Source organism: Pelophylax lessonae (genome assembly GCF_965119305.1).
Source record: "Pelophylax lessonae genome assembly, chromosome: 3".
In the NCBI taxonomy this organism is placed as follows: Eukaryota; Metazoa; Chordata; class Amphibia; order Anura; family Ranidae; genus Pelophylax; species Pelophylax lessonae.
In genome coordinates, this window is record NC_138770.1 from 429,669,383 (window position 1) to 429,687,864 (window position 18,482).

General features: G+C 43.8%; 1 protein-coding gene across 1 annotated transcript in view; it reads right to left on the reverse strand.

The window, feature by feature from the left end:
* Positions 1-18,482, reverse strand: part of MED23 (mediator complex subunit 23) — a 170,293-nt gene that overhangs the window by 83,307 nt on the left and 68,504 nt on the right. Inside the window, 4 exon segments of the mRNA XM_082252280.1 lie at positions 5,998-6,122; positions 11,657-11,820; positions 14,820-14,994; positions 17,620-17,762. Of these exon segments, the coding sequence (XP_082108406.1) occupies positions 5,998-6,122; positions 11,657-11,820; positions 14,820-14,994; positions 17,620-17,762 (607 nt within the window).

Here is an 18,482-nt window from a genome sequence, read left to right on the forward strand (position 1 = left end):
GAATCAAGGCATTAGTCGCCAAGGGACGTTGGAAGTAAATAGCTAAGGCAGACACCTAACCTTTAAATTGCGCCTAGAGCCAAACGTTGCTCCACTCCCTTCTGCAAGAACGCTAGGACCCTCGCCACCGAGAAGGAGCGAGGATGCAATTCATGCGACTCACACCAGGCAATATACATCTTCCAAGTACGATGATAGCCTTCCTGTAAGTCGCCTTCCTTGCCCTCAACAAGGTAGGAAGCACAGTATAAGAGAGAACCCTGACTCTCAACACCTGGCCTTCAACAGCCAAGCCGTTAAAGCCAGCGACCGTAAAGCCAAGTGAAAGACCGGTCCTCGAGACAGCAGATCCTCACTCAGAGGCAGCTGCCAGGGAGGCCATCTCGACTAGGTCTGCGTACCACGACCGGCGATGCCAGTCTGGATAGGCGAGACGCAAACAGATCCACCTCCAGATGCAGGGAGCTTTCCCCCTGATCCAGAACCTGACGACTCAGGTATTCCTCCTGCCAGTTCTCCACTCCTGGAATGTGAACTGATGGAGAGGGCCGGAACAAATCCACCCCCAGCCCGACAAGCTGGTATCCGTGGTGATCACCGCCCACAACAGCGGCAGAAAAAACCTGCCCTGGCTCAGGGCGGGCGACAGAAGCCACCAGGAGAGCTCCGACTGCGATTGACGGCTGAGATAAATGTCCCTGTCCAAAGACTGTGGGACCGTGGCCCACTTGACAAGAATCTCTATCCGCAGAGGCCTTGTGAGAAAGAGAGCGAATGGGACCGCCACAAGATCAGAAGAACGTCCTGTGGGAGCAAGAACCTCGCCTGAGAGGAGTCCAGGATCATGCCCACGTAGTGCAGACGCACTGACGGAGTCAGCGTCGACTTATGGAAGTTGATGGTCCAACTGAACTCCTGAAGCGTCTGGACCGTGAACGCCAGGTCGCTGGACAGGGCGACATGAGAATTCGCCCTCAACAGGAGAACGTCCAGATATCGGAAGAATCAATATCCCCTTTTTGCGTAGCAAAGCCAGCAGCGGGGCCAAAACCTTGGTGAAGACCCTGGGTTTCCGTCCTGCACAATCACTCCCTGTGCAAGGAGATCCTGCACCGCCTCTCCCTGGGATCCTTCAATTGATCCATAGATAGACGGAGACAGGGTGGAAGGAATCTGTCTGTTGGGCGAGACCGAAATTCGGTCTTGTACCCTGTACGAATCAGGTCGTGAACACATTCATCCAGAACCAGAGATGACCAGGGTCCTGGAAAGCAACACAGACGTTCCCCTCCACCCCCAAATCGGATGAGGGTGTCCCTTCATGCAGAGGAGCATTCGTCCGCCAAACTGGACTGGCTAGTCTCGGACTTACCAGACCAAGCCACCTCATTCCCACCTGAGGCTATGAACGGTTCATCTTTTCTCGGTGCCCTGAGGAACGAAAAAGCCCCCTACGAGCCTTAAAGGAAGGGCCCCGCTTGCTGCGAGGTGCCTTACCCTTTGCGGATTGGGGGAGAAGAGTACTCTTACCCCCTGTTAGACCCTTGATTAACTCATCCAAGGACCAGCTCTTCAGCCACACCATGCGGCGTAAGGCGATCCCCACCGCAGGCACTCTGGCAGCCAGAGGAGCCTCGCCCAAGGCCGCATCACACAGGTACACCATGGCCTGTGCCATTCGATCTGTGAGCTCAATTAGAGTTGGAGGAACTGACCCTGCTTGCAAGTTGCTCCGAAGCACCTTGATCCATTCTGTAACCGTCTGAGAAACCAGGACGGAGGCGAACACCGCTTTGAGGAGCGAACCCACCACCAAGTGCAGGTGGCGGGAAAGTGCTTCCATGCGCCTATCCACCGGGTCCTTAAACACCGGGGAGTCATCCACAGGTACCACCGTTGACTTATTCAAACATGACACGGTGTGGTCCACCTTAGGTGACACTGTCCAACGATTGGAAACTGAGTCTGCAAAAGGGTAACGGCGTTGAAAACTTAATGCGCCGCCATTGCTCATTCACGATATTGTGAAAATCCTCGGGGCAAGGGAAAACCTGACCCGACTTCTGGGCTTTGCGGAAGCCGAAGACAACCCACTTTCCTGACTGTGTGGGCTCATCATCAATATGCAAAGTCTCCCTGACTGAGCGAACCAGTGCTTCCACCAAAGCGCGTACCCGCTCTGCAGCTGAGGACACATCCTCCTCGCCGTCTGACTGAGAGGACAGGGATCCCTCAGGGAGGGCATTGTCTGTGGCAACCACATCAGGCTCTGAATCAGAGGGCATCGGCCGTTTTTGGATAGCAACTGGTTTTACTACAAGATCTACTTTGGACGCCAGTGTTTCTATGGCTGCAGACAGAGACACTAAAGAAGGTGATCCGGATGGTCCAGATGCACAAATAAGATCAGAGGGGAAATTATCACCTTGCGACTCCATTTTTAGCAAGGCAGAAAAAAAGGGTACACTGGCCCTTTAAATGCGATTGCGGTCCGCAGCGGTATAGCGCTGGAGTCCCCCTTAAGCTAACAGGTATCCTGATAGGAGCGAAGATTGTCTGAGGAATGCCCAAGGACCAAAAACCCCCTTATTGTGCCAGAACCTGGAGCAGCCACCACTCTGCAAGCTGTCTTCAGCAAGTGAAACTCTGGGAGGAAGTGACCAAACATCACTAGAGGCCAAACCCCCATAACATGGTGCCATAGAAAGTATAGGAAAGCTCAGGGAAAATGGCCGCCCGCCATACAGCGCGGCCTGCCCAAACTTAAGATGCCGCCCGAAAACGACGCCAAAACACTCAGCAAGGTAAGGAAATGGCTGCTGCCCTCAAACTGATGCAACCTGTTGCCCACACCCAAAATGGCGGCCAAAAACGGTGCCAAGCCGTCAGGAGCCCAGAGAATGAGGCCACTGTGGAAATCCACTTTAGGGGACCCCCCAGGACAAGGTGACCTTTTCACACCCCCCCCCCCAGGCATCAGACGCCCCTAAAGCGCCCCCAGCGGGAGCGTAGGACCTGGCCTGACATGCCAGGGGATCTTTTAGAGAGCACAGGCCTGTTATCCCCAGGAGTGGGCCCACATTAACCCCACAGATAACTGTCCAAGGGACACAGGGGGCGTATTATCACTCACCATACCATGTACCGTGGGGCTCCGCTCCAAGGCAGTTCGCCTCCCACACGGAGTGGGGGGGTTACCAGCGAAAGAGGGGTACACTGCAACTCAGGGCATTCCAGGTTGATGTGTCCCGGCGAAGCATCTGCTCGCAGGCTCGTCCCCAACCGTCGGGGCTCTGCCGTGGCGAGGCCTGGGCGGGCCACAACCTGCTCACGCTCGTAGGTCAAGCTGGGAGACCGTAAGGATCTAGATTATCCAGTGCAAATCCTCAGCCCGGCTGTTGCTTGTAGTTAACCAGGAGAATCCCCCTGACACTAGCTAGCGATAGTGAGTAAAGAAAAATAAACACAAACATTTCTCAAAAGAAAATAAAAACTGAGACCGGAGTCCCAGCAGGGAACCTAGGTCCGACTCCTAACACTAAGCAGCAAGAAACTGATTAGTGAGCACGGTCTGGGTGTCTGGGGTAATGTCATGAGGGACAGCCCCTATAGGCGTGTCAGGTGAAACGTTTCTAAAAAGTTTCACTGCCTAATCTACTCCTGTAGATGGCGCGCATTACCCATTGGTGAAGAAACTATGGAGAGCTGCGTCTGTCAGAGGACGTAAGAGAAATATTTGATGTAAATATTTGACGTAACTCAGACTTATAGTCTAAGTAACAGCAACTATATTCTCCTGCGCATTGGTGTGATGGTGCAGATCACAAGAGTCACAGGTGGATATTACTGCAAAGCCCAGTTGCTGCCCCCTAGGACTGGGGTTGTCCTCAGAACACTACAGAAAATAGATAAAAAGAAAGGGTGCACTGACCTACTGCATTATGCAACATAGATTTATTGTAAATAAAACTACTCACAAGTGTAGGTAGTATCTTCACTTATCAAGCCACTGCAAATGGCAACAATCTCCCAAATTTGCCAAAGCCTCTAGCTAAGGGAGGACCTCCAGTTTTAGGTTATTACACTATTTTCAATAAATTTATGTTGGATAATGCACTAGAACAGTGAACCCTCTGTTTTTATCTATATAATCTAAGTAAAATGCTAAATTGATTATTTATGAATAGCCTTGTAACTTTTTACATCATTTACTTATTCCTGCAAAAGGATTCCATGGCCTCCGAAATGTAGTAATTTCTTCAACATAACTCCCTTAACTTTTTATCAGTAATGTAAATACATTGGAAATCTTACACCAGGCCATCTTTAGGCGGGTTTTACATGTACCAAAAGTCAGCCAGTTCAGCTGGTTCTCCTGTTTGTTCAACAGAAGTCGGTTCTGTTCAACAGACCTACCAGCATTTGATCAGCACATGCAGCCAATGGCTTCAGCGCAGATCTGTGTATTATGACAGGGGGAAGGGGATTTCCGCTGTCAGAATACAGTAGTACAACGGGGAAGATCCATGCATCCACATCTCTTGTGCAGATGTGGGGATCTGTGAGTTTTTTTTTGTTTTCAACCTTCTTGTCTCTTAACAGAGGGATTTAAATGAATTTTATTTTTTTCATCCGCATTAGAATCAAACATCACATAGACGTCCTATCTTGTATGGCCTGTTTGTTCAACATTTTGTATGCACAATACTGCCTTCCTAAATAAAAGGCATTTCCATGCTACCTTCAAGACAAAACAGAGCACATGGTTACTATAAAGCTGCTGTGGCAATTTAAAATAAGTAAACACCTAACTTAAAGGAAAAGTCCACCCCAACACCAAAATCCCTGCATCTACAGAGATCCATGATCTAACACTAACAGTCTAGCCCTGTAAAAAATAAATCAGTATACATACCTTTTTTGAAGCCGATCCGACCCAGTGGGTGCAGAGGACACATACGACAACAGAAGCCCCACAGTAAGTCTATGGGTGACGGCACTTCCCATTTATTTCACAGCTGTTGTTGGTCGTGTCCTCTGCAGAGCTTCCTCTGCTGGAGACCGGGTTGGATCGGCTTAAAAAAAGGTATGTATATGGATTTCTTCTTTACAGGACTAGATAGGTTAGTGTTAGATCATGGAGGTCTATAGATGCAGGGATTTTAGTTTTAGGGTGGACTTAAGAAGGCAATGCTGGGCCTCAATATTTTGACAGTGGGGTTTTTTTGGCTCAGTTTTGTCCTTTTGCTGTAACTTGACTTTTGTCTCCTGTCAACATTTCTGATAAGGTCTCATTGTTTTCAGGATATTTGACCTAAAACAGTCAGCTTCTAATGTTTACAATAAGCGAGTGACAAATATATTAAAGAAACATGCTACTTGTCATTAAAAAGCAATGAGAAGAATATGTTATATAATACAAAACATTAAGTCAAACACTATGTCTATTAACAACGTTAACGCATAGGGCCTCGTTCACATGGGTAAATCTAAATGTACATCCATGCAAAGGGCAGCCTTTGCCTGCACAGGACACAAAGGTGTTTTGTGCATCAGAATGCAAGCACTTCCATTTGTGTGTAATGAGATGCAGAGGCTGCAAATTGACAGTTGAGCCGGGGCATTTCCCCAAACACTAAGTGCATCGAAGGATATGCACCCACACGGTTGTCAAATTGTGACCAGCGCCTGTGCAGCCGTTGCATCCCAGCAGACATGAATGGGACTTCCTGCACACAGATGCACAGAACACCTGTGCATGCCATGTAGGCAAAGACAGCCTTCTCATAGAGGTAAGCACAGCTACACCTGTGTGAACAAAGCCAAAAATGTGTTTTTCAATAGTGTGGTTTAGTATATAAATAATGCTACAAAATACTGAACACCACATGCTCCTTTGTTATAGGTTAAATGATTATTTAGTAAGTAGGAAGTGGTTTTGCGCAGTTTTCTACTTCCCTCTAGTGGTAGAATCAAACATAGCAGAGAAACCATTACCTGCAGTGGAGCTGGAAAACAGCTCAAAGTGTGCAATGCCCAGTTATGTGGGGTGAAGCTGATAATAGTCTGTAGAATGTCTTTACACCAAGTGCCTTGAATGGAGTCTGATCCTGTAAAGAAATCTAAAACATAGTTGCTTGATGATAATAAGGTATTTTTTTTTTGTAGAAACAATCATGTATATCATTGCAAAATTTATGTAGATGAAGCAAGTGTAAGAAATATGGATTTAGGTTGTTAAAGCTGAACGCAAGCCTTACTTTTTGGCTTCCACGCTTGGATAGGCTCATCTCGTGTACTGAAATTTTTCTCCCAGTGTGCATTATAATCTGCAGCAAGTCAGAGAGCGCCCACCTCATTTTCTACCCGGAGGACACCTAGCATCATCTAGCTTTTCCTCCCAGCCTACCTCGTCGATTCATTGGCTTTCAGTTCTTTCAATCATGACGGCTCAGCATCACACGTGAACATTACTTTGTGTGGTCTCTACATGCAAATGTAGGCTGCCTAGGAACTCCCACTCCTCCAGACTGACACACGTTCATGAAGGCATTTTGATATATGCATACATCCAAGAGTCAGCCCACTGCTTGCATCAGGGATGAGGGTCTTGGTGGGGTACCAAGGTAAGGTGCTATGATGTTTTCAGCAGGCTACTATGTACAGCACCCTGCCAGCCCTTCCCATCAGCCATAGAAATGGAGAAGCAGAGACCCACCATCATCAGCCTGCATTGCAAAGAAAAGCACAGAGATCAAGTGATGTCACTGGGTCTAAAATAACATATGGAGGTTTTTTTTTTTCTTCTCATCTCTTTGGGTCAACTATGGGTATAGGTTTATACATGGCTTTTTTTTTTTTCGGTTGAACTACATAGACTTGTCTTTTTTCAACCTAACTTTGAAACCTTAAAGTGGAGTTCCACCCTCAAAATGAACTTTTCCCCGTCCGCTTGCTCTAAATTACCTGAAAAACAAATTGTATAATTAAAAAAATTATTGTTAAAGAAAATATACTTACCTTCCTTCCTCTTCCTCCCTCTGCGGCGCCCGCGCCTTCACTTCCTCCTTGCATTGACTCCTGGGAGATGAACGTCATCGCTCCCAGGAGTCAATGCGCCTGCAGCGGCCCTGCTCGTCACTTCCGGTGCAGGCGCGTCATTCCCTGCACAGCTTCTGGGCATGCCCAGAAGCTGTGCAGGGATGACGCGCCTGCACCAAAAGTGACGAGCAGGGCCGGTGCAGTGCATTATGGGACTCCGACGTCATCAAAGAGGACGCTCCAGCTTCAGCTGCCCACACCTGAGATGGCAGCGCTGGACAAGACATTTTCAAGGTAAGTATTTCTTCTAAAAGGTAAGTGAAACAGGGGAGAGTTCAGAGGCTATTGGTGCCTAATTGCACTAACCCTGACTGTCCCAGGGGGAATTTTTATCTAAAAAAAAATTTCAGGGTGGAACTCCACTTTAAAATCAGAAAAATAAAGGAAAACGATCATAAAAAAAAAAATGAATTAATCCAAAACAAGATAGGGAAAAAACACAGAAAGCCCCTAGCATCCATTTCCTGGAGACTAAATATTACCGTACACTAGTAAAATTTAGTTTACAAATTTTCGCTTTAGGAATATTTATTACATTTTTTTTTATAAAATAGTGGGGTCAAATTGACATTTGTTTTCAACTGCAATAACAAGAAAATTCAAAGGAGCTGCATGGAAAATGTTTCTAAAACAAATTTGTTTTCGCTTGGGGACGTTTCTTTATTACAAAAATTGAATGTTAAAAGCAAAACAAAATTTTGAAGTTCTTTCGAACATATTTTGTCAGTCACCAAATGTACTGAGATTTTCACATGAATGTTACTAGTGTATGCCCAGTTTATACCAAAACTGGCTTGGTGCATAGTGCAGGGGTATAAATACCAGAGGAAGAGCATTTTTTAAAAAGTGCATCACCTCCATAAATAATTTTGTTACCCCCAAAGAATAGTAATAGAAAAACCCAAACCTAAGAGGCAGCAACAGTGCAAGCAGTGACTGTGCGCTTAAAACAATGAAACTGAAAAGGCAGCCATCATTTCACACTTAAATCTGTAATAAATCCAGAAACAAAAATGTAATATTGCAGCTCACCAATCTTTAGATCTGATGGCTGCATTAGTTTCCTTTTTTAAGATCCCCCCCCCCCCCGCCCACACACACACACACTTTATTTCACCTGGTGATCCGGCCAGTAGCACTCCCTGTGTTTGGGTGCCTACATTCTGGATGAACTAATAGCAGAGACCTTTGGACAGCAGAATTGTCAGTTTGGGGAAGGATAGTGTTAGACTAGCAGATTTAGATGGACCTGGCTTACAAGATAAAGCTGAACTCCAGCTAACACCTTATAAGCAGTTACAGCAAACATTTTTTCTTTCCTTTTGCGATAAAGGATTTACATGATTGAATAAATGCGGACCATTGTAAGCACCCCATGCCAGCGTTAAAGCAGAACTAAATTTTTGATACTTGCTTTTTTTTTAGTCTAACGTCTCTCTCTGGCATCTTCCAGGTTACGGGCTGCGGCTGTCTTCATTTGTCAGATTGGAAGACATGTCGCCGCCACACAAAAGATATGAGAGAAAGTTCAAATGGTTTATTAAAATGATCACATCACAGTATAAAGCAGCGAGCCATGCAGGACCTCAGGCATGGTCAGATGCCTGAGGAAGGGGTTCTGCGTGGCACCGAAATGTCACTAGTTTATGCTGTGATGTGTCAAGTTTAATAAACCGTTTGGACATTTCTAAATTGTGCTGTTTTATGGTCCCCAACTGGTGGATGCTGCAGCACTCAATTGTCTTGCAGCCATTTCCAGGAACATGTATGTTGGTAATATTTTCCTGCCTTCACTGGCCGGTGTGGGATCATGTCACTTATGCATACAGGCACAGTGTCAGGATGTAAACTGAACTGAGCTGGGCTTGCACAGCTCAGTGTATATTTTAAAGACGACTATGAGCAGGAGAGCAGGTTTTCTTTGTTGCAGAAGAGATATTGTATGTCTCTTCTGCAATAAAGAGCCTGCCTGCACGCAGTCTTTAACCACTTGCCGAGCGCACGCCACAGATATACTGCGGCAGGCTGGCTCAGCTGCGGGGAGCGTTCCTGGGGGCGAGCGCCCGTCCCCACTAGGCAGCGGGGATGCCGATCCACGGGGCTGGCAGCTGCAATTGCAGCTGGGCACCGGCAATCGCTACCCACTGAGAGAGAATGGCGGTGTGCTGTTGTAAACACAGCAGACCATTGTTCTCTCCGAAATGAACACAGTGCTTGTGATCCTCCTATTTAGGATCACAAGTCCCTTCCCATACAGTTAGAAAACACTCCCCTAGGCTCACACTTAACCCTTTGATCACCCCTGGGTTAACCCCTTCCCTGCCAGTGTCATTAGTACAGTAACAGTGCACATTTTTGTTCCCCCCCAAAAATGTCCGATTTGTCCGCCGCAATGTCGCAGTCCTGCTAAAAATCACAGATCGCCACCATTACTAGCAAAAAAAAAAAAATAAAATAAAAATTACAAATCTTTCCCCTAGTTTGGGTAAACCAATCAAAATATGTTTTTTTTTTTAACCAAAAAATATGTAGCAGAATACAAATTGGCCTTAACCGCTTGCCGACTGCGCACAGTATATTTACTGCGGCAGTCGGCCCCGGCCAGGCAGAGTGACGTAGGTCTACGTCGCTCGCCTGTCACTCCTTCCAGAGCCAATAGCGGGCGGGCGCGCGCCCGCCGAGGCGCGCGCCCGCCTCGGCTCGTTCACGGAGGAGTGCGGGAGTGTGACTGGCGGACCCGATGTCCGCCGGTCACACTACGATCGCCGCTACAGCGGGAGAAAGACAGAGCGGCTTGTGTAAACAAGCCACCTGTCAGTTCTCCCTGTGTAAAAGTGAAGATCAAACAGTTCTACTATGTAGAACTGTTGATCTTTGTTTTTACACTAGTAGACCTGTCCCTACACAGTTAGAATCACGCCCCTAGGACACACTTAACCCCTCCCTGTCCAATACTGTTAACCCCTTCCCTGCCAGTGTCATTTTTGCAGTAACAGTGCATATGTATAGCACTGATTACTGCAGTAATGTCACTGGTACCCCCAAAAGTGTCAAAAATGTCAGTCAAGGGTCCGATCTGTCCGCCGCAATGTCGCAGTACCGCAAAAAAAATCGCAGATCGCCGCCATTACTCGTTAAAAAAAAAAACACCAAAAATGACAAAAATCTTTCCCTTTGTTAGTAAACGCGATAACTTTTGCGCAAACCAATCAAAATACGCTTTTTGCGATTTTTTTTTACCAAACATAGGTAGCGTAAAACAAATTGGCCGAAAATTTTAAAAAATTTTGATTTTTACATTTTTTTTGGGGGGAATTTCATATAAAAAAAAGTGAAAAATATTGTTGTTTTTGAAAAAATTACGCTCTTTTTTTGTTTATAGCGCGTGATCAAAAAATCGCACAGGTGATCAAATACCACCAAAAGAAAGCTCTGTTTGTGGGAAAAAAAGGACGTGAAATTCGTTTAGGTACAGCGTCGCACGACCGCGCGATTGTCCGTTAAAGTCACGCAGTAAAAAATCGCAAAATAACCCCTGGTCTTTTAGCAGGAAAATCCTCCGGTGGTAAAGTGGTTAAAGGATAAAACAATTTAATTTTTACATTTATCTATTTTTTTGGGATTGTTATATAGCAGAAAATGAAAAATATTGTTGCTCTTTTTGTTGCGCAATAGAAAAAAAAAAAAAAAAAAAAAAAAAAAAAAAAAAAAAAAAAAAAAAAAATCGCACAGGTGATCAAATACCACCAAAAGAAATCTCTATTTGTGGGGAAAAAAGGAAATCAATTTTATTTGGGTACAGCATCGCACAACCGCGCAATTTTCCATTAAAATAACGCAGTGTTGAATTGCAAAAAATGGCCTGGTCATTAAGGGGGCAAATCTTCCGGTCCAGAAGTGGAAAACTGGCATTTTAGTTAAACTTAAAATTATTTCAAACCTCTAACCTAGCCTTTCTTAACCTTTAACATGGAGGAACAGTTGAAATAACTTTACTGGCTCAGGGAACCCCTTCCAAATCTTACCAAATCAAAAGTTCGTAGTACATTAGTGTGATAGTCACTCATTTGCAGTCTTTAGGAAGATTACCTCACCCCCTTTTTACAGATAACTAAAAAAGCATTGTTGACAACAGTTACTCATCTGGGAGGCAGAAGTTGCTCATTGCTCAATGAACCCCAATGAACCCCTAACACCCTCTGGGGTTCCACAGAACCCAGAATGAGAAAGGCTGCTCTAACTTCAACTTTCTCTGGACGGCTTGGTCTGTTAAAAAAAGTTACAAAATAAAAAGATTTACTGGCTTAACCACCAGGTGAAAAATAAGGAAAAACAAAATGCAATCACCTCGTCTAAGAACTGTTGAGCTGCAATTTAATACATTTTTGTTTCAGGGTTAAATACCGATTTAGACTTTATCCATTCAAAACCAAAATATTTTATTCATAAGCTTATCAGAAATTTTAATTAAAAGGAAAGCCACACTGATATTTCTCCAGTATTTGAGCTCTACATTTTTGCAGAGTTTGATTTTCACTTATTCTAATAACCGTACCAGTGACATGAGTGGCTCTTGCCAGCGTCAATATGAGAGCTCTGTTCAGTTCCTCTGATTCGGCTGATAAAACGGTTTTGGGATCATTCAGGAATCGAGTAAACTGTGGCTGAACCTCCGAGCTGCCCAGGGCAGTGATTAGTCTCAGAGCTGTGCTCTCCACGCTTGAAACAAACAGAGAAGCAAATAAGTTGATAGATTCAACAAACAATTAGCAGCAAATGTTGAATATTGCTACATTTGACAATAATTGCTGTGCTTACACAAAAAATGCTACATGTATTTCAAGGATTTATAAATAAAAAGTCAGTTTTTACAGTGCTCAGGGTAACATTTCTGTTTTAGGACACCATGGTAAGAACTCCCTCCAAAATACACTACTTATTTCAGGCTGAAATCAACATTGTTTTTAACCAAAGTGATGAAGAGCAAGATGGAAAAAGTGGAATTGATGTGACTTGCTTGTAAATTCCATATCTTAGGAGTACAGTACAAGACACAGGCTGGAAATTCTAAGACTCTAGGGTCAGTGATGGCTAACCTTGGCACCCTAGATGTTTTGGAACTACATTTCCCATGATGCTCAACTAGACTGCAAAGTGCATGAACAGCATGGGAAATGTAGTTCCAAAACATCTGGAGTGCCAAAGTTGGCCATCACTGCTTTAGGTTAAAGGTTGATACTTTCACGTGATTGCACACTGTCAACGTTTTTCTGGACACTCCAACCCTGGGTGTAACCCAGCCTAATAACCCTACCACAATCCATGAGATTTCAGTTTTTGCAGGCAATGAAGAATAACATAGGACCAGAGGGGAGGGCGGCCTAAGTCCTGAACTGTACTCCAAGATATGGAATTTACAGGCAAGTAAAAATCAATATTTTCTTAATGGTACAGTACATGACACAGGCTGGATAATCACAGACCCTGGGATGTCTCCATACAATGAATAAGAAGAGGCCTCAAACTACAGTTCCTAAAAATCTCTATAGGTCCTGCTTTAAACGCCTTTACCAGTAACCAGTTTAGAGTTACACAGGAGATCTGGAGCAAAAAGTATTGCTCTCGTCCTAACATTAACAACGATACCTCACAGATGTGGTACGAACACTGTTTACATACGCATGCGGGACTTACGTATGTTAGTTTTCCAAGAAAATCTGACCAACTCTGCCTTAGTCAGGTAGGCCACTTGTTCCTGAGATACTGCTAGAATTAGATGCAGAGACTGGTGTTACACAGGGTCCTGCTCCAGTGCAATAAAAAAAACCTGGACTTTTGCCATGGTTGCTTTGTGCCTGGTTTCAACTATCCTTGAGGGTATTTCCCAAAGGTGTGTTCACAGTATTGGATGTGAAAATAGGGTAAGTTTGTCCATGAAAGAGTATGCAGACAGCAGGAGTAGACTGTCCTGTGGTAAAGTCATCATGGCAAAAGGACGGAAGATAGTGCCTTAAAAAAGGGCTCTAGGCAGAAGAGGTGGTAATGGTGTGACCTATGGTTTGAAGTAACACCTTAATCATTCACCCAAAACTACGCTGAGTGGCGGAATTTTTCCACCAAGTTGTAAACATTTAACACTACACAAGTGAATACATTTTAACCACTTTACTGCTGAGTACTGGAATAGTACTGCGGCAAAGTGGCACGATCCCGTCTGATGACGTAGACCTATGTCGCCAGACTCCTCCCCTGTAGGCGGAGGCGCGCTCTCGCTGTTTTCATTCACAGCAGGAGTCGTGCCAGGGGAGGAGCAGCGGCGATTGCCGCTGCTCTGCCTCGATCGTTGGGGATCTAGTATGGAGATCCGCCCGCCTGTGTAAACACAAGCGGGCGGATCTCCTCAGTGACAGGGAGTGACAGATCGGAGTGTTCAGCATAGCTGGACGTCCGATCTGTCCCTGTCTCACACAGTCACCTCCCCCCCCCACACGTCAGTAAGCACCAGGCATACATTAACCCCTCCCTCTCCAATAAAATTAACCCCTTCCCTGCCAGTGTCATTTTTACAGTAACAGTGCATATTTATAGCACTGATTACTGCAGTAATGTCACTGGTACCCCCAAAGGTGTCAAAAATGTCAGTCAAGGGTCCGATCTGTCCGCCGCAATGTCTCAGTCCCGCAAAAAAAAAAAAAAAAAAATTGCAGATCGCCGCCATTACTCGTTAAAAAAAAAAAACACCAAAAATGACATAAATCTTTCCCTTTGTTAGTAAACGCAGTAACTTTTGCGCAAACCAATCAAAATACGCTTATTGCGATTTTTTTTTACCAAACATGGGTAGCAGAAAACAAATTGGCCAAAAATTTTAAAAAAATTGGTTTTTACATCTTTTTTGGGGGGAATTTCATATAAAAAAAATGTTAAAAATATTGTTATTTTTTCAAAATAAACGCTCTTTTTTTGTTTATAGCGCAAAAAGTAAAAAAATCGCACAGGTGATCAAATACCACCAAAAGAAAGCTCTGTTTGTGGGAAAAAAAGGATGTCAATTTCGTTTGGGTACAGCGTCGCACGACCGCGCAATTGTCAGTTAAAGCCGCACAGCGCCGAATCGCAAAAAGTGGCCCAGACGTAAGACAGCAAAATGCTCTAGTGGTAAAGTGGTTAAACAAACTTCCTGGTTTCCTTAGTTTCAAAGTAGAATAAATTCTACTTTGGAAACCTGTAGAAATAGTTAGGCCACAGTATACGTCCTGTCCTACCTGTCTATATTGCTGGTCCCAATCAAGGTCCAAGCTTCGTCAGCTATGGCGGGCATTTCCCTCAGAGGGGTCTTTAGGATTAGGGTTCCATGGGGATGGAAGTCTCCAAGTTTCTCTCATGACATATTTAGGGCCTATGTCAACAAGCTTTGAGCTTGCGTTTATGGCATTAGTTTGACATGCTTCTGAAATCATTTAGAATGCATGACAGGTGCACCTGACCTGCAGTTGACCTTCTACTGGCATGAATTTGACCTGCTTTATGTGGGTTTTGCATTTCCATAGACTTGTAGAAAAGCAAAACCCATTCGAAGTGAACAAAAGCCTGCAGACACAGGCACTTAAGCTATCCATTAGTCTTAAGAGCTATTTAAAAAGTGTTGTACAGTTTGTATTAAATAAAGACGATTTACAGATATTTGTGCTATGCAAGGTTAGGTTTGGAATACTAACCAGAGGTGAAGTTGATTTTGATTGGTCTGTGGTACTCCAGCTAAAGAATGGAGGTGACTTAAAAGCTGCACCCGATAATGGGGCTGGATATGGTGCATTCGATAGCTGAACATTTCCAGTAATGTGTGAAGGATTCCCCAAGAATGAGACTTGAACACTGTGGGTAGAAGCTGACCTGGGTAAAGAAACCAATGTTAAAAGTATAACAAAAGGAAATACAGCTCTTGAGAAAAATTAAAACAAAATGAAAGCAGGTTTAACATTTAAAACACCTACAAGCAATGTAAATCAATTTAAGCCTTAAATTGCAAGTCTTTACATTTAATCAGGGCTGTGGAGTCGGAGTCTGAGGAAATTTTGGGTACCTGGAGTCGGAGTTAGCAAACAATGCACCGACTCCGACTAAATTTAGATTGGAATTTAAAAAAAAAAGCAAGTTTAAAGGTCTCAATTCACAAAAAGTTATAATTAATGACTTCGTATAAGGAAACTTATAATTGAGGAGGCCAAATGTAAAACAGAAGAACTACAGAAAGTTCTGAAAGGACGTTTGGTCTTCCTTAAAATGGATGCATGCACACGTCACAGAGTCAATTATTTTGCTATTAATGTTAGATTTGTGGATGAAAATAACAAAACAATAACACGGACCCTCGGATTAAAGGACACTCACACCAGTGATTACCTTCAGAAGTTAGTGGAGGGTGTTCTAGAAGATTTTGAAATTACAAAAGGAACAGATTTTATGTGTTGTGACAGATCACGCTTCTAACATGTTGAGCACAATTGAGAAGATGAACGCAGATGAAGAAGGTAACAGATATTAGAGTTAGAGGAAGACAGCTCTGCAAGTACTGGAGAAAGTTTAGAAACTGAAGAGAATGCGGACATTTTTTTTTAGACAACTTTGTTGAAGAAACATTGAAGCTTGCTACTATTCATCATATGCGACGTGCTGTTCATACACTGAAACTTGCCATAAGAGATGGATTAAAAGATCGCCATGCAGCTACACTAATTGGCAAATTAAGGCAAGTAACTGTTGCAGCCAGGGCCCCGAAAACAGATGCAATTTTGAAAAGAAGTGCAGGAAATGGAGCCATTTTGGATCAAACAACTCGCTGGGGAAGCACTTATTTAATGGTGAAGCGTTTGCTTGAACTTAAAGACTTCATAGAAGAAATGGACAATGAAAATCTTGCATTAACTGAAAGCCAGTGGACACAAACAAAAGAGCTGGAGAACCTTCTTTCTCACCCCTTCACTGTCACCAAGAGGTTGCAATGTGACGATCTAACCCTGGGTAAATTCCTCTTGGAATGTTAGAGCCTGTTATATCGCCTGAACAAAAATGGAGGGTTAATAGCTGAGGGCATTGCATCTTCAATGATGAAAAGAGTCTTTTGCTGGAAAATGAAATCTTGTTAGCCGCTATTTATGTCAACCCAATGAGCTGACTTTTGTTGAACAGTGAACAGACTGCTACTGGGAAAAAGGCCCTCTATGATGTAGCAGTTAGCATGAAGGGATTACGACCCTGAAATACCTCCACAGGATGAAGTTCTTTTAAGCAATAGTGGTAACTGAGGATCATCTTCTTCAAACGAAGAATTAGACTTTGATTCTTTCTTAGACAAAATGGAAGTTGCTAAAGGAAAGCGACGTCGCATAAGTGTTACAGAACCAGTAAATGTCCAAATAAAAAAATTCCAACAGGAGTTTTATAAAGCACTAAAAGAAGTTGAAAAGTATGATCGCTCATCAAAATTTACTGTTGAAGCCATACTTGTTTATCCAGAGATCGTTAGTGATGTGGCCAGAATAGTTACTGCAATGCCACCCACCCAAGTCAGTGTCGAAAGATTAATACATATTAATGCAGAGGAGCCGGGGACTCGGAAGTACGAAAAACTGAGGAGTTGGAGTCTGAACATTTATCTACCGACTCCACAGCCCTGCATTTAATGCCCCTTTAAATAGTTTGTTTGGGCCAAGCTGGACCAGACAAACTATTTACTGCAAAAACAGGTGAGCATACTGGGTGCACTGTATGTAGCCTCAGCTACATAAAGTAAATTGGGCTGTGTTCCAGCAATAGGACTGGGGCTTTCTGTCCCACTCTGGAACAAACTAGTTGGGTGGAGATCTGCTTAGTCACAGGGAGCTTTGTATTCTATGACTGAATGCAAAGATGCCTCTGATTGGCTGAGGCAGAGTTCATGATGTCATCTACCCAACTCTCCACTTCAGCCAATAAGAGTCATCTTTGCATTCAGTCATAGAATACACAGCTCCCTGTGATTGCCTGAGCAGCGCTCAGCCGGATTCATTTGTTCTGGAGTGGGACGGGAAGTTACAGTCCTATTGGGATAAATAAAAAAACTGACCTGATCCCCTATCCACTTATCTGAGGTGGATGGGGGAATTTCCTTGGTGTGTCATTGTATTCTGACAGCAGGTAGACTTCCCCACTGTCAGAACACGCAGACCTGCCCTGCAGGCATTGGAGAGGAATTTTCCAGCAGGGCTTTTGTACAGAAGTCAAAGATCAGCTTCTGTACAACCACAATGCCCATACATGGATAAAAATTCAGCAGGTCCCTGCTGAACCAGCTAAATTTTAATTCACCTATGGGCAGTTTAAATCTCTGACAAGATCAACAAAATATTTTTGCACTTCTCAGATAAAACAGATTAAAAAAAATGGTATGTTTATAAAGCAAAAGAGAAAAAGTTAATTGTTAGGTTGACACACTTTTCAGTACTGCTACGTATTTTGAGAATCATATGCGTTTCTTACTTATGAATCCTTTGATGCCAAGTGACTCAATTTCCATATAGACCAACAAGCGACTGTAAGTTTCTACAAGTGCAGGAGCCAATGCTTGACTAGACTTCGTATGTGCCAATTTAATTACTCTGGTGGCAATGCTGTGAATGAGGCTGAAAGAAACGAAAAAACAAACAGACTAGGAAATGCACATTAATAAAACGGACAAACATAAGATCAGCATGGGAACGCAGGGATATTTTCATTTACTTGCTACATACATACAGTCAGGTCCATAAATATTGGACCATCGACAGAAGTGTAATCTTTTTGGCTCTATACACCACCACAATGGATCTGAAATTAAACAAACAAGATGTGCTTTAACTGCAGACTTTAATCTTTAATTTGAGGGCATTTACATCCAAATCAGGTGAACGGTGTAAAAAAAAAAGAAAAAAGAGAAAAAAAAAGTAATGGGACAGATTAACAATCATAAATCAAACTTTCCTTTTTAATACTTGGTTGCAAATCCTTTGCAGTCAATTAGAGCCTGAAGTCTGGAACGCATAGACATCACCAGACACTGGGTTTCATCCTTGGTGATGCTCTGCCAGGCCTCTACTGCAACTGTCTTCAGTTCCTGCTTGTTCTTGGGGCATTTTCCCTTCAGTTTTGTCTTCAGCAAGTGAAATGCATGCTCAATCGCATTCAGGTCAGGTGATTGACTTGGCCATTGCATAACATTCCACTTGTTTCCCTTAAAAAACTCTTTGGTTGCTTTCACAGTATGCTTTAGGTCATTGTCCATCTGCATGTGAAGCGCCGTCCAATGATTTCTGAAGCATTTGGCTGAATATGAGCAGATAATATTGCCCGAAACCCTTCAGAAT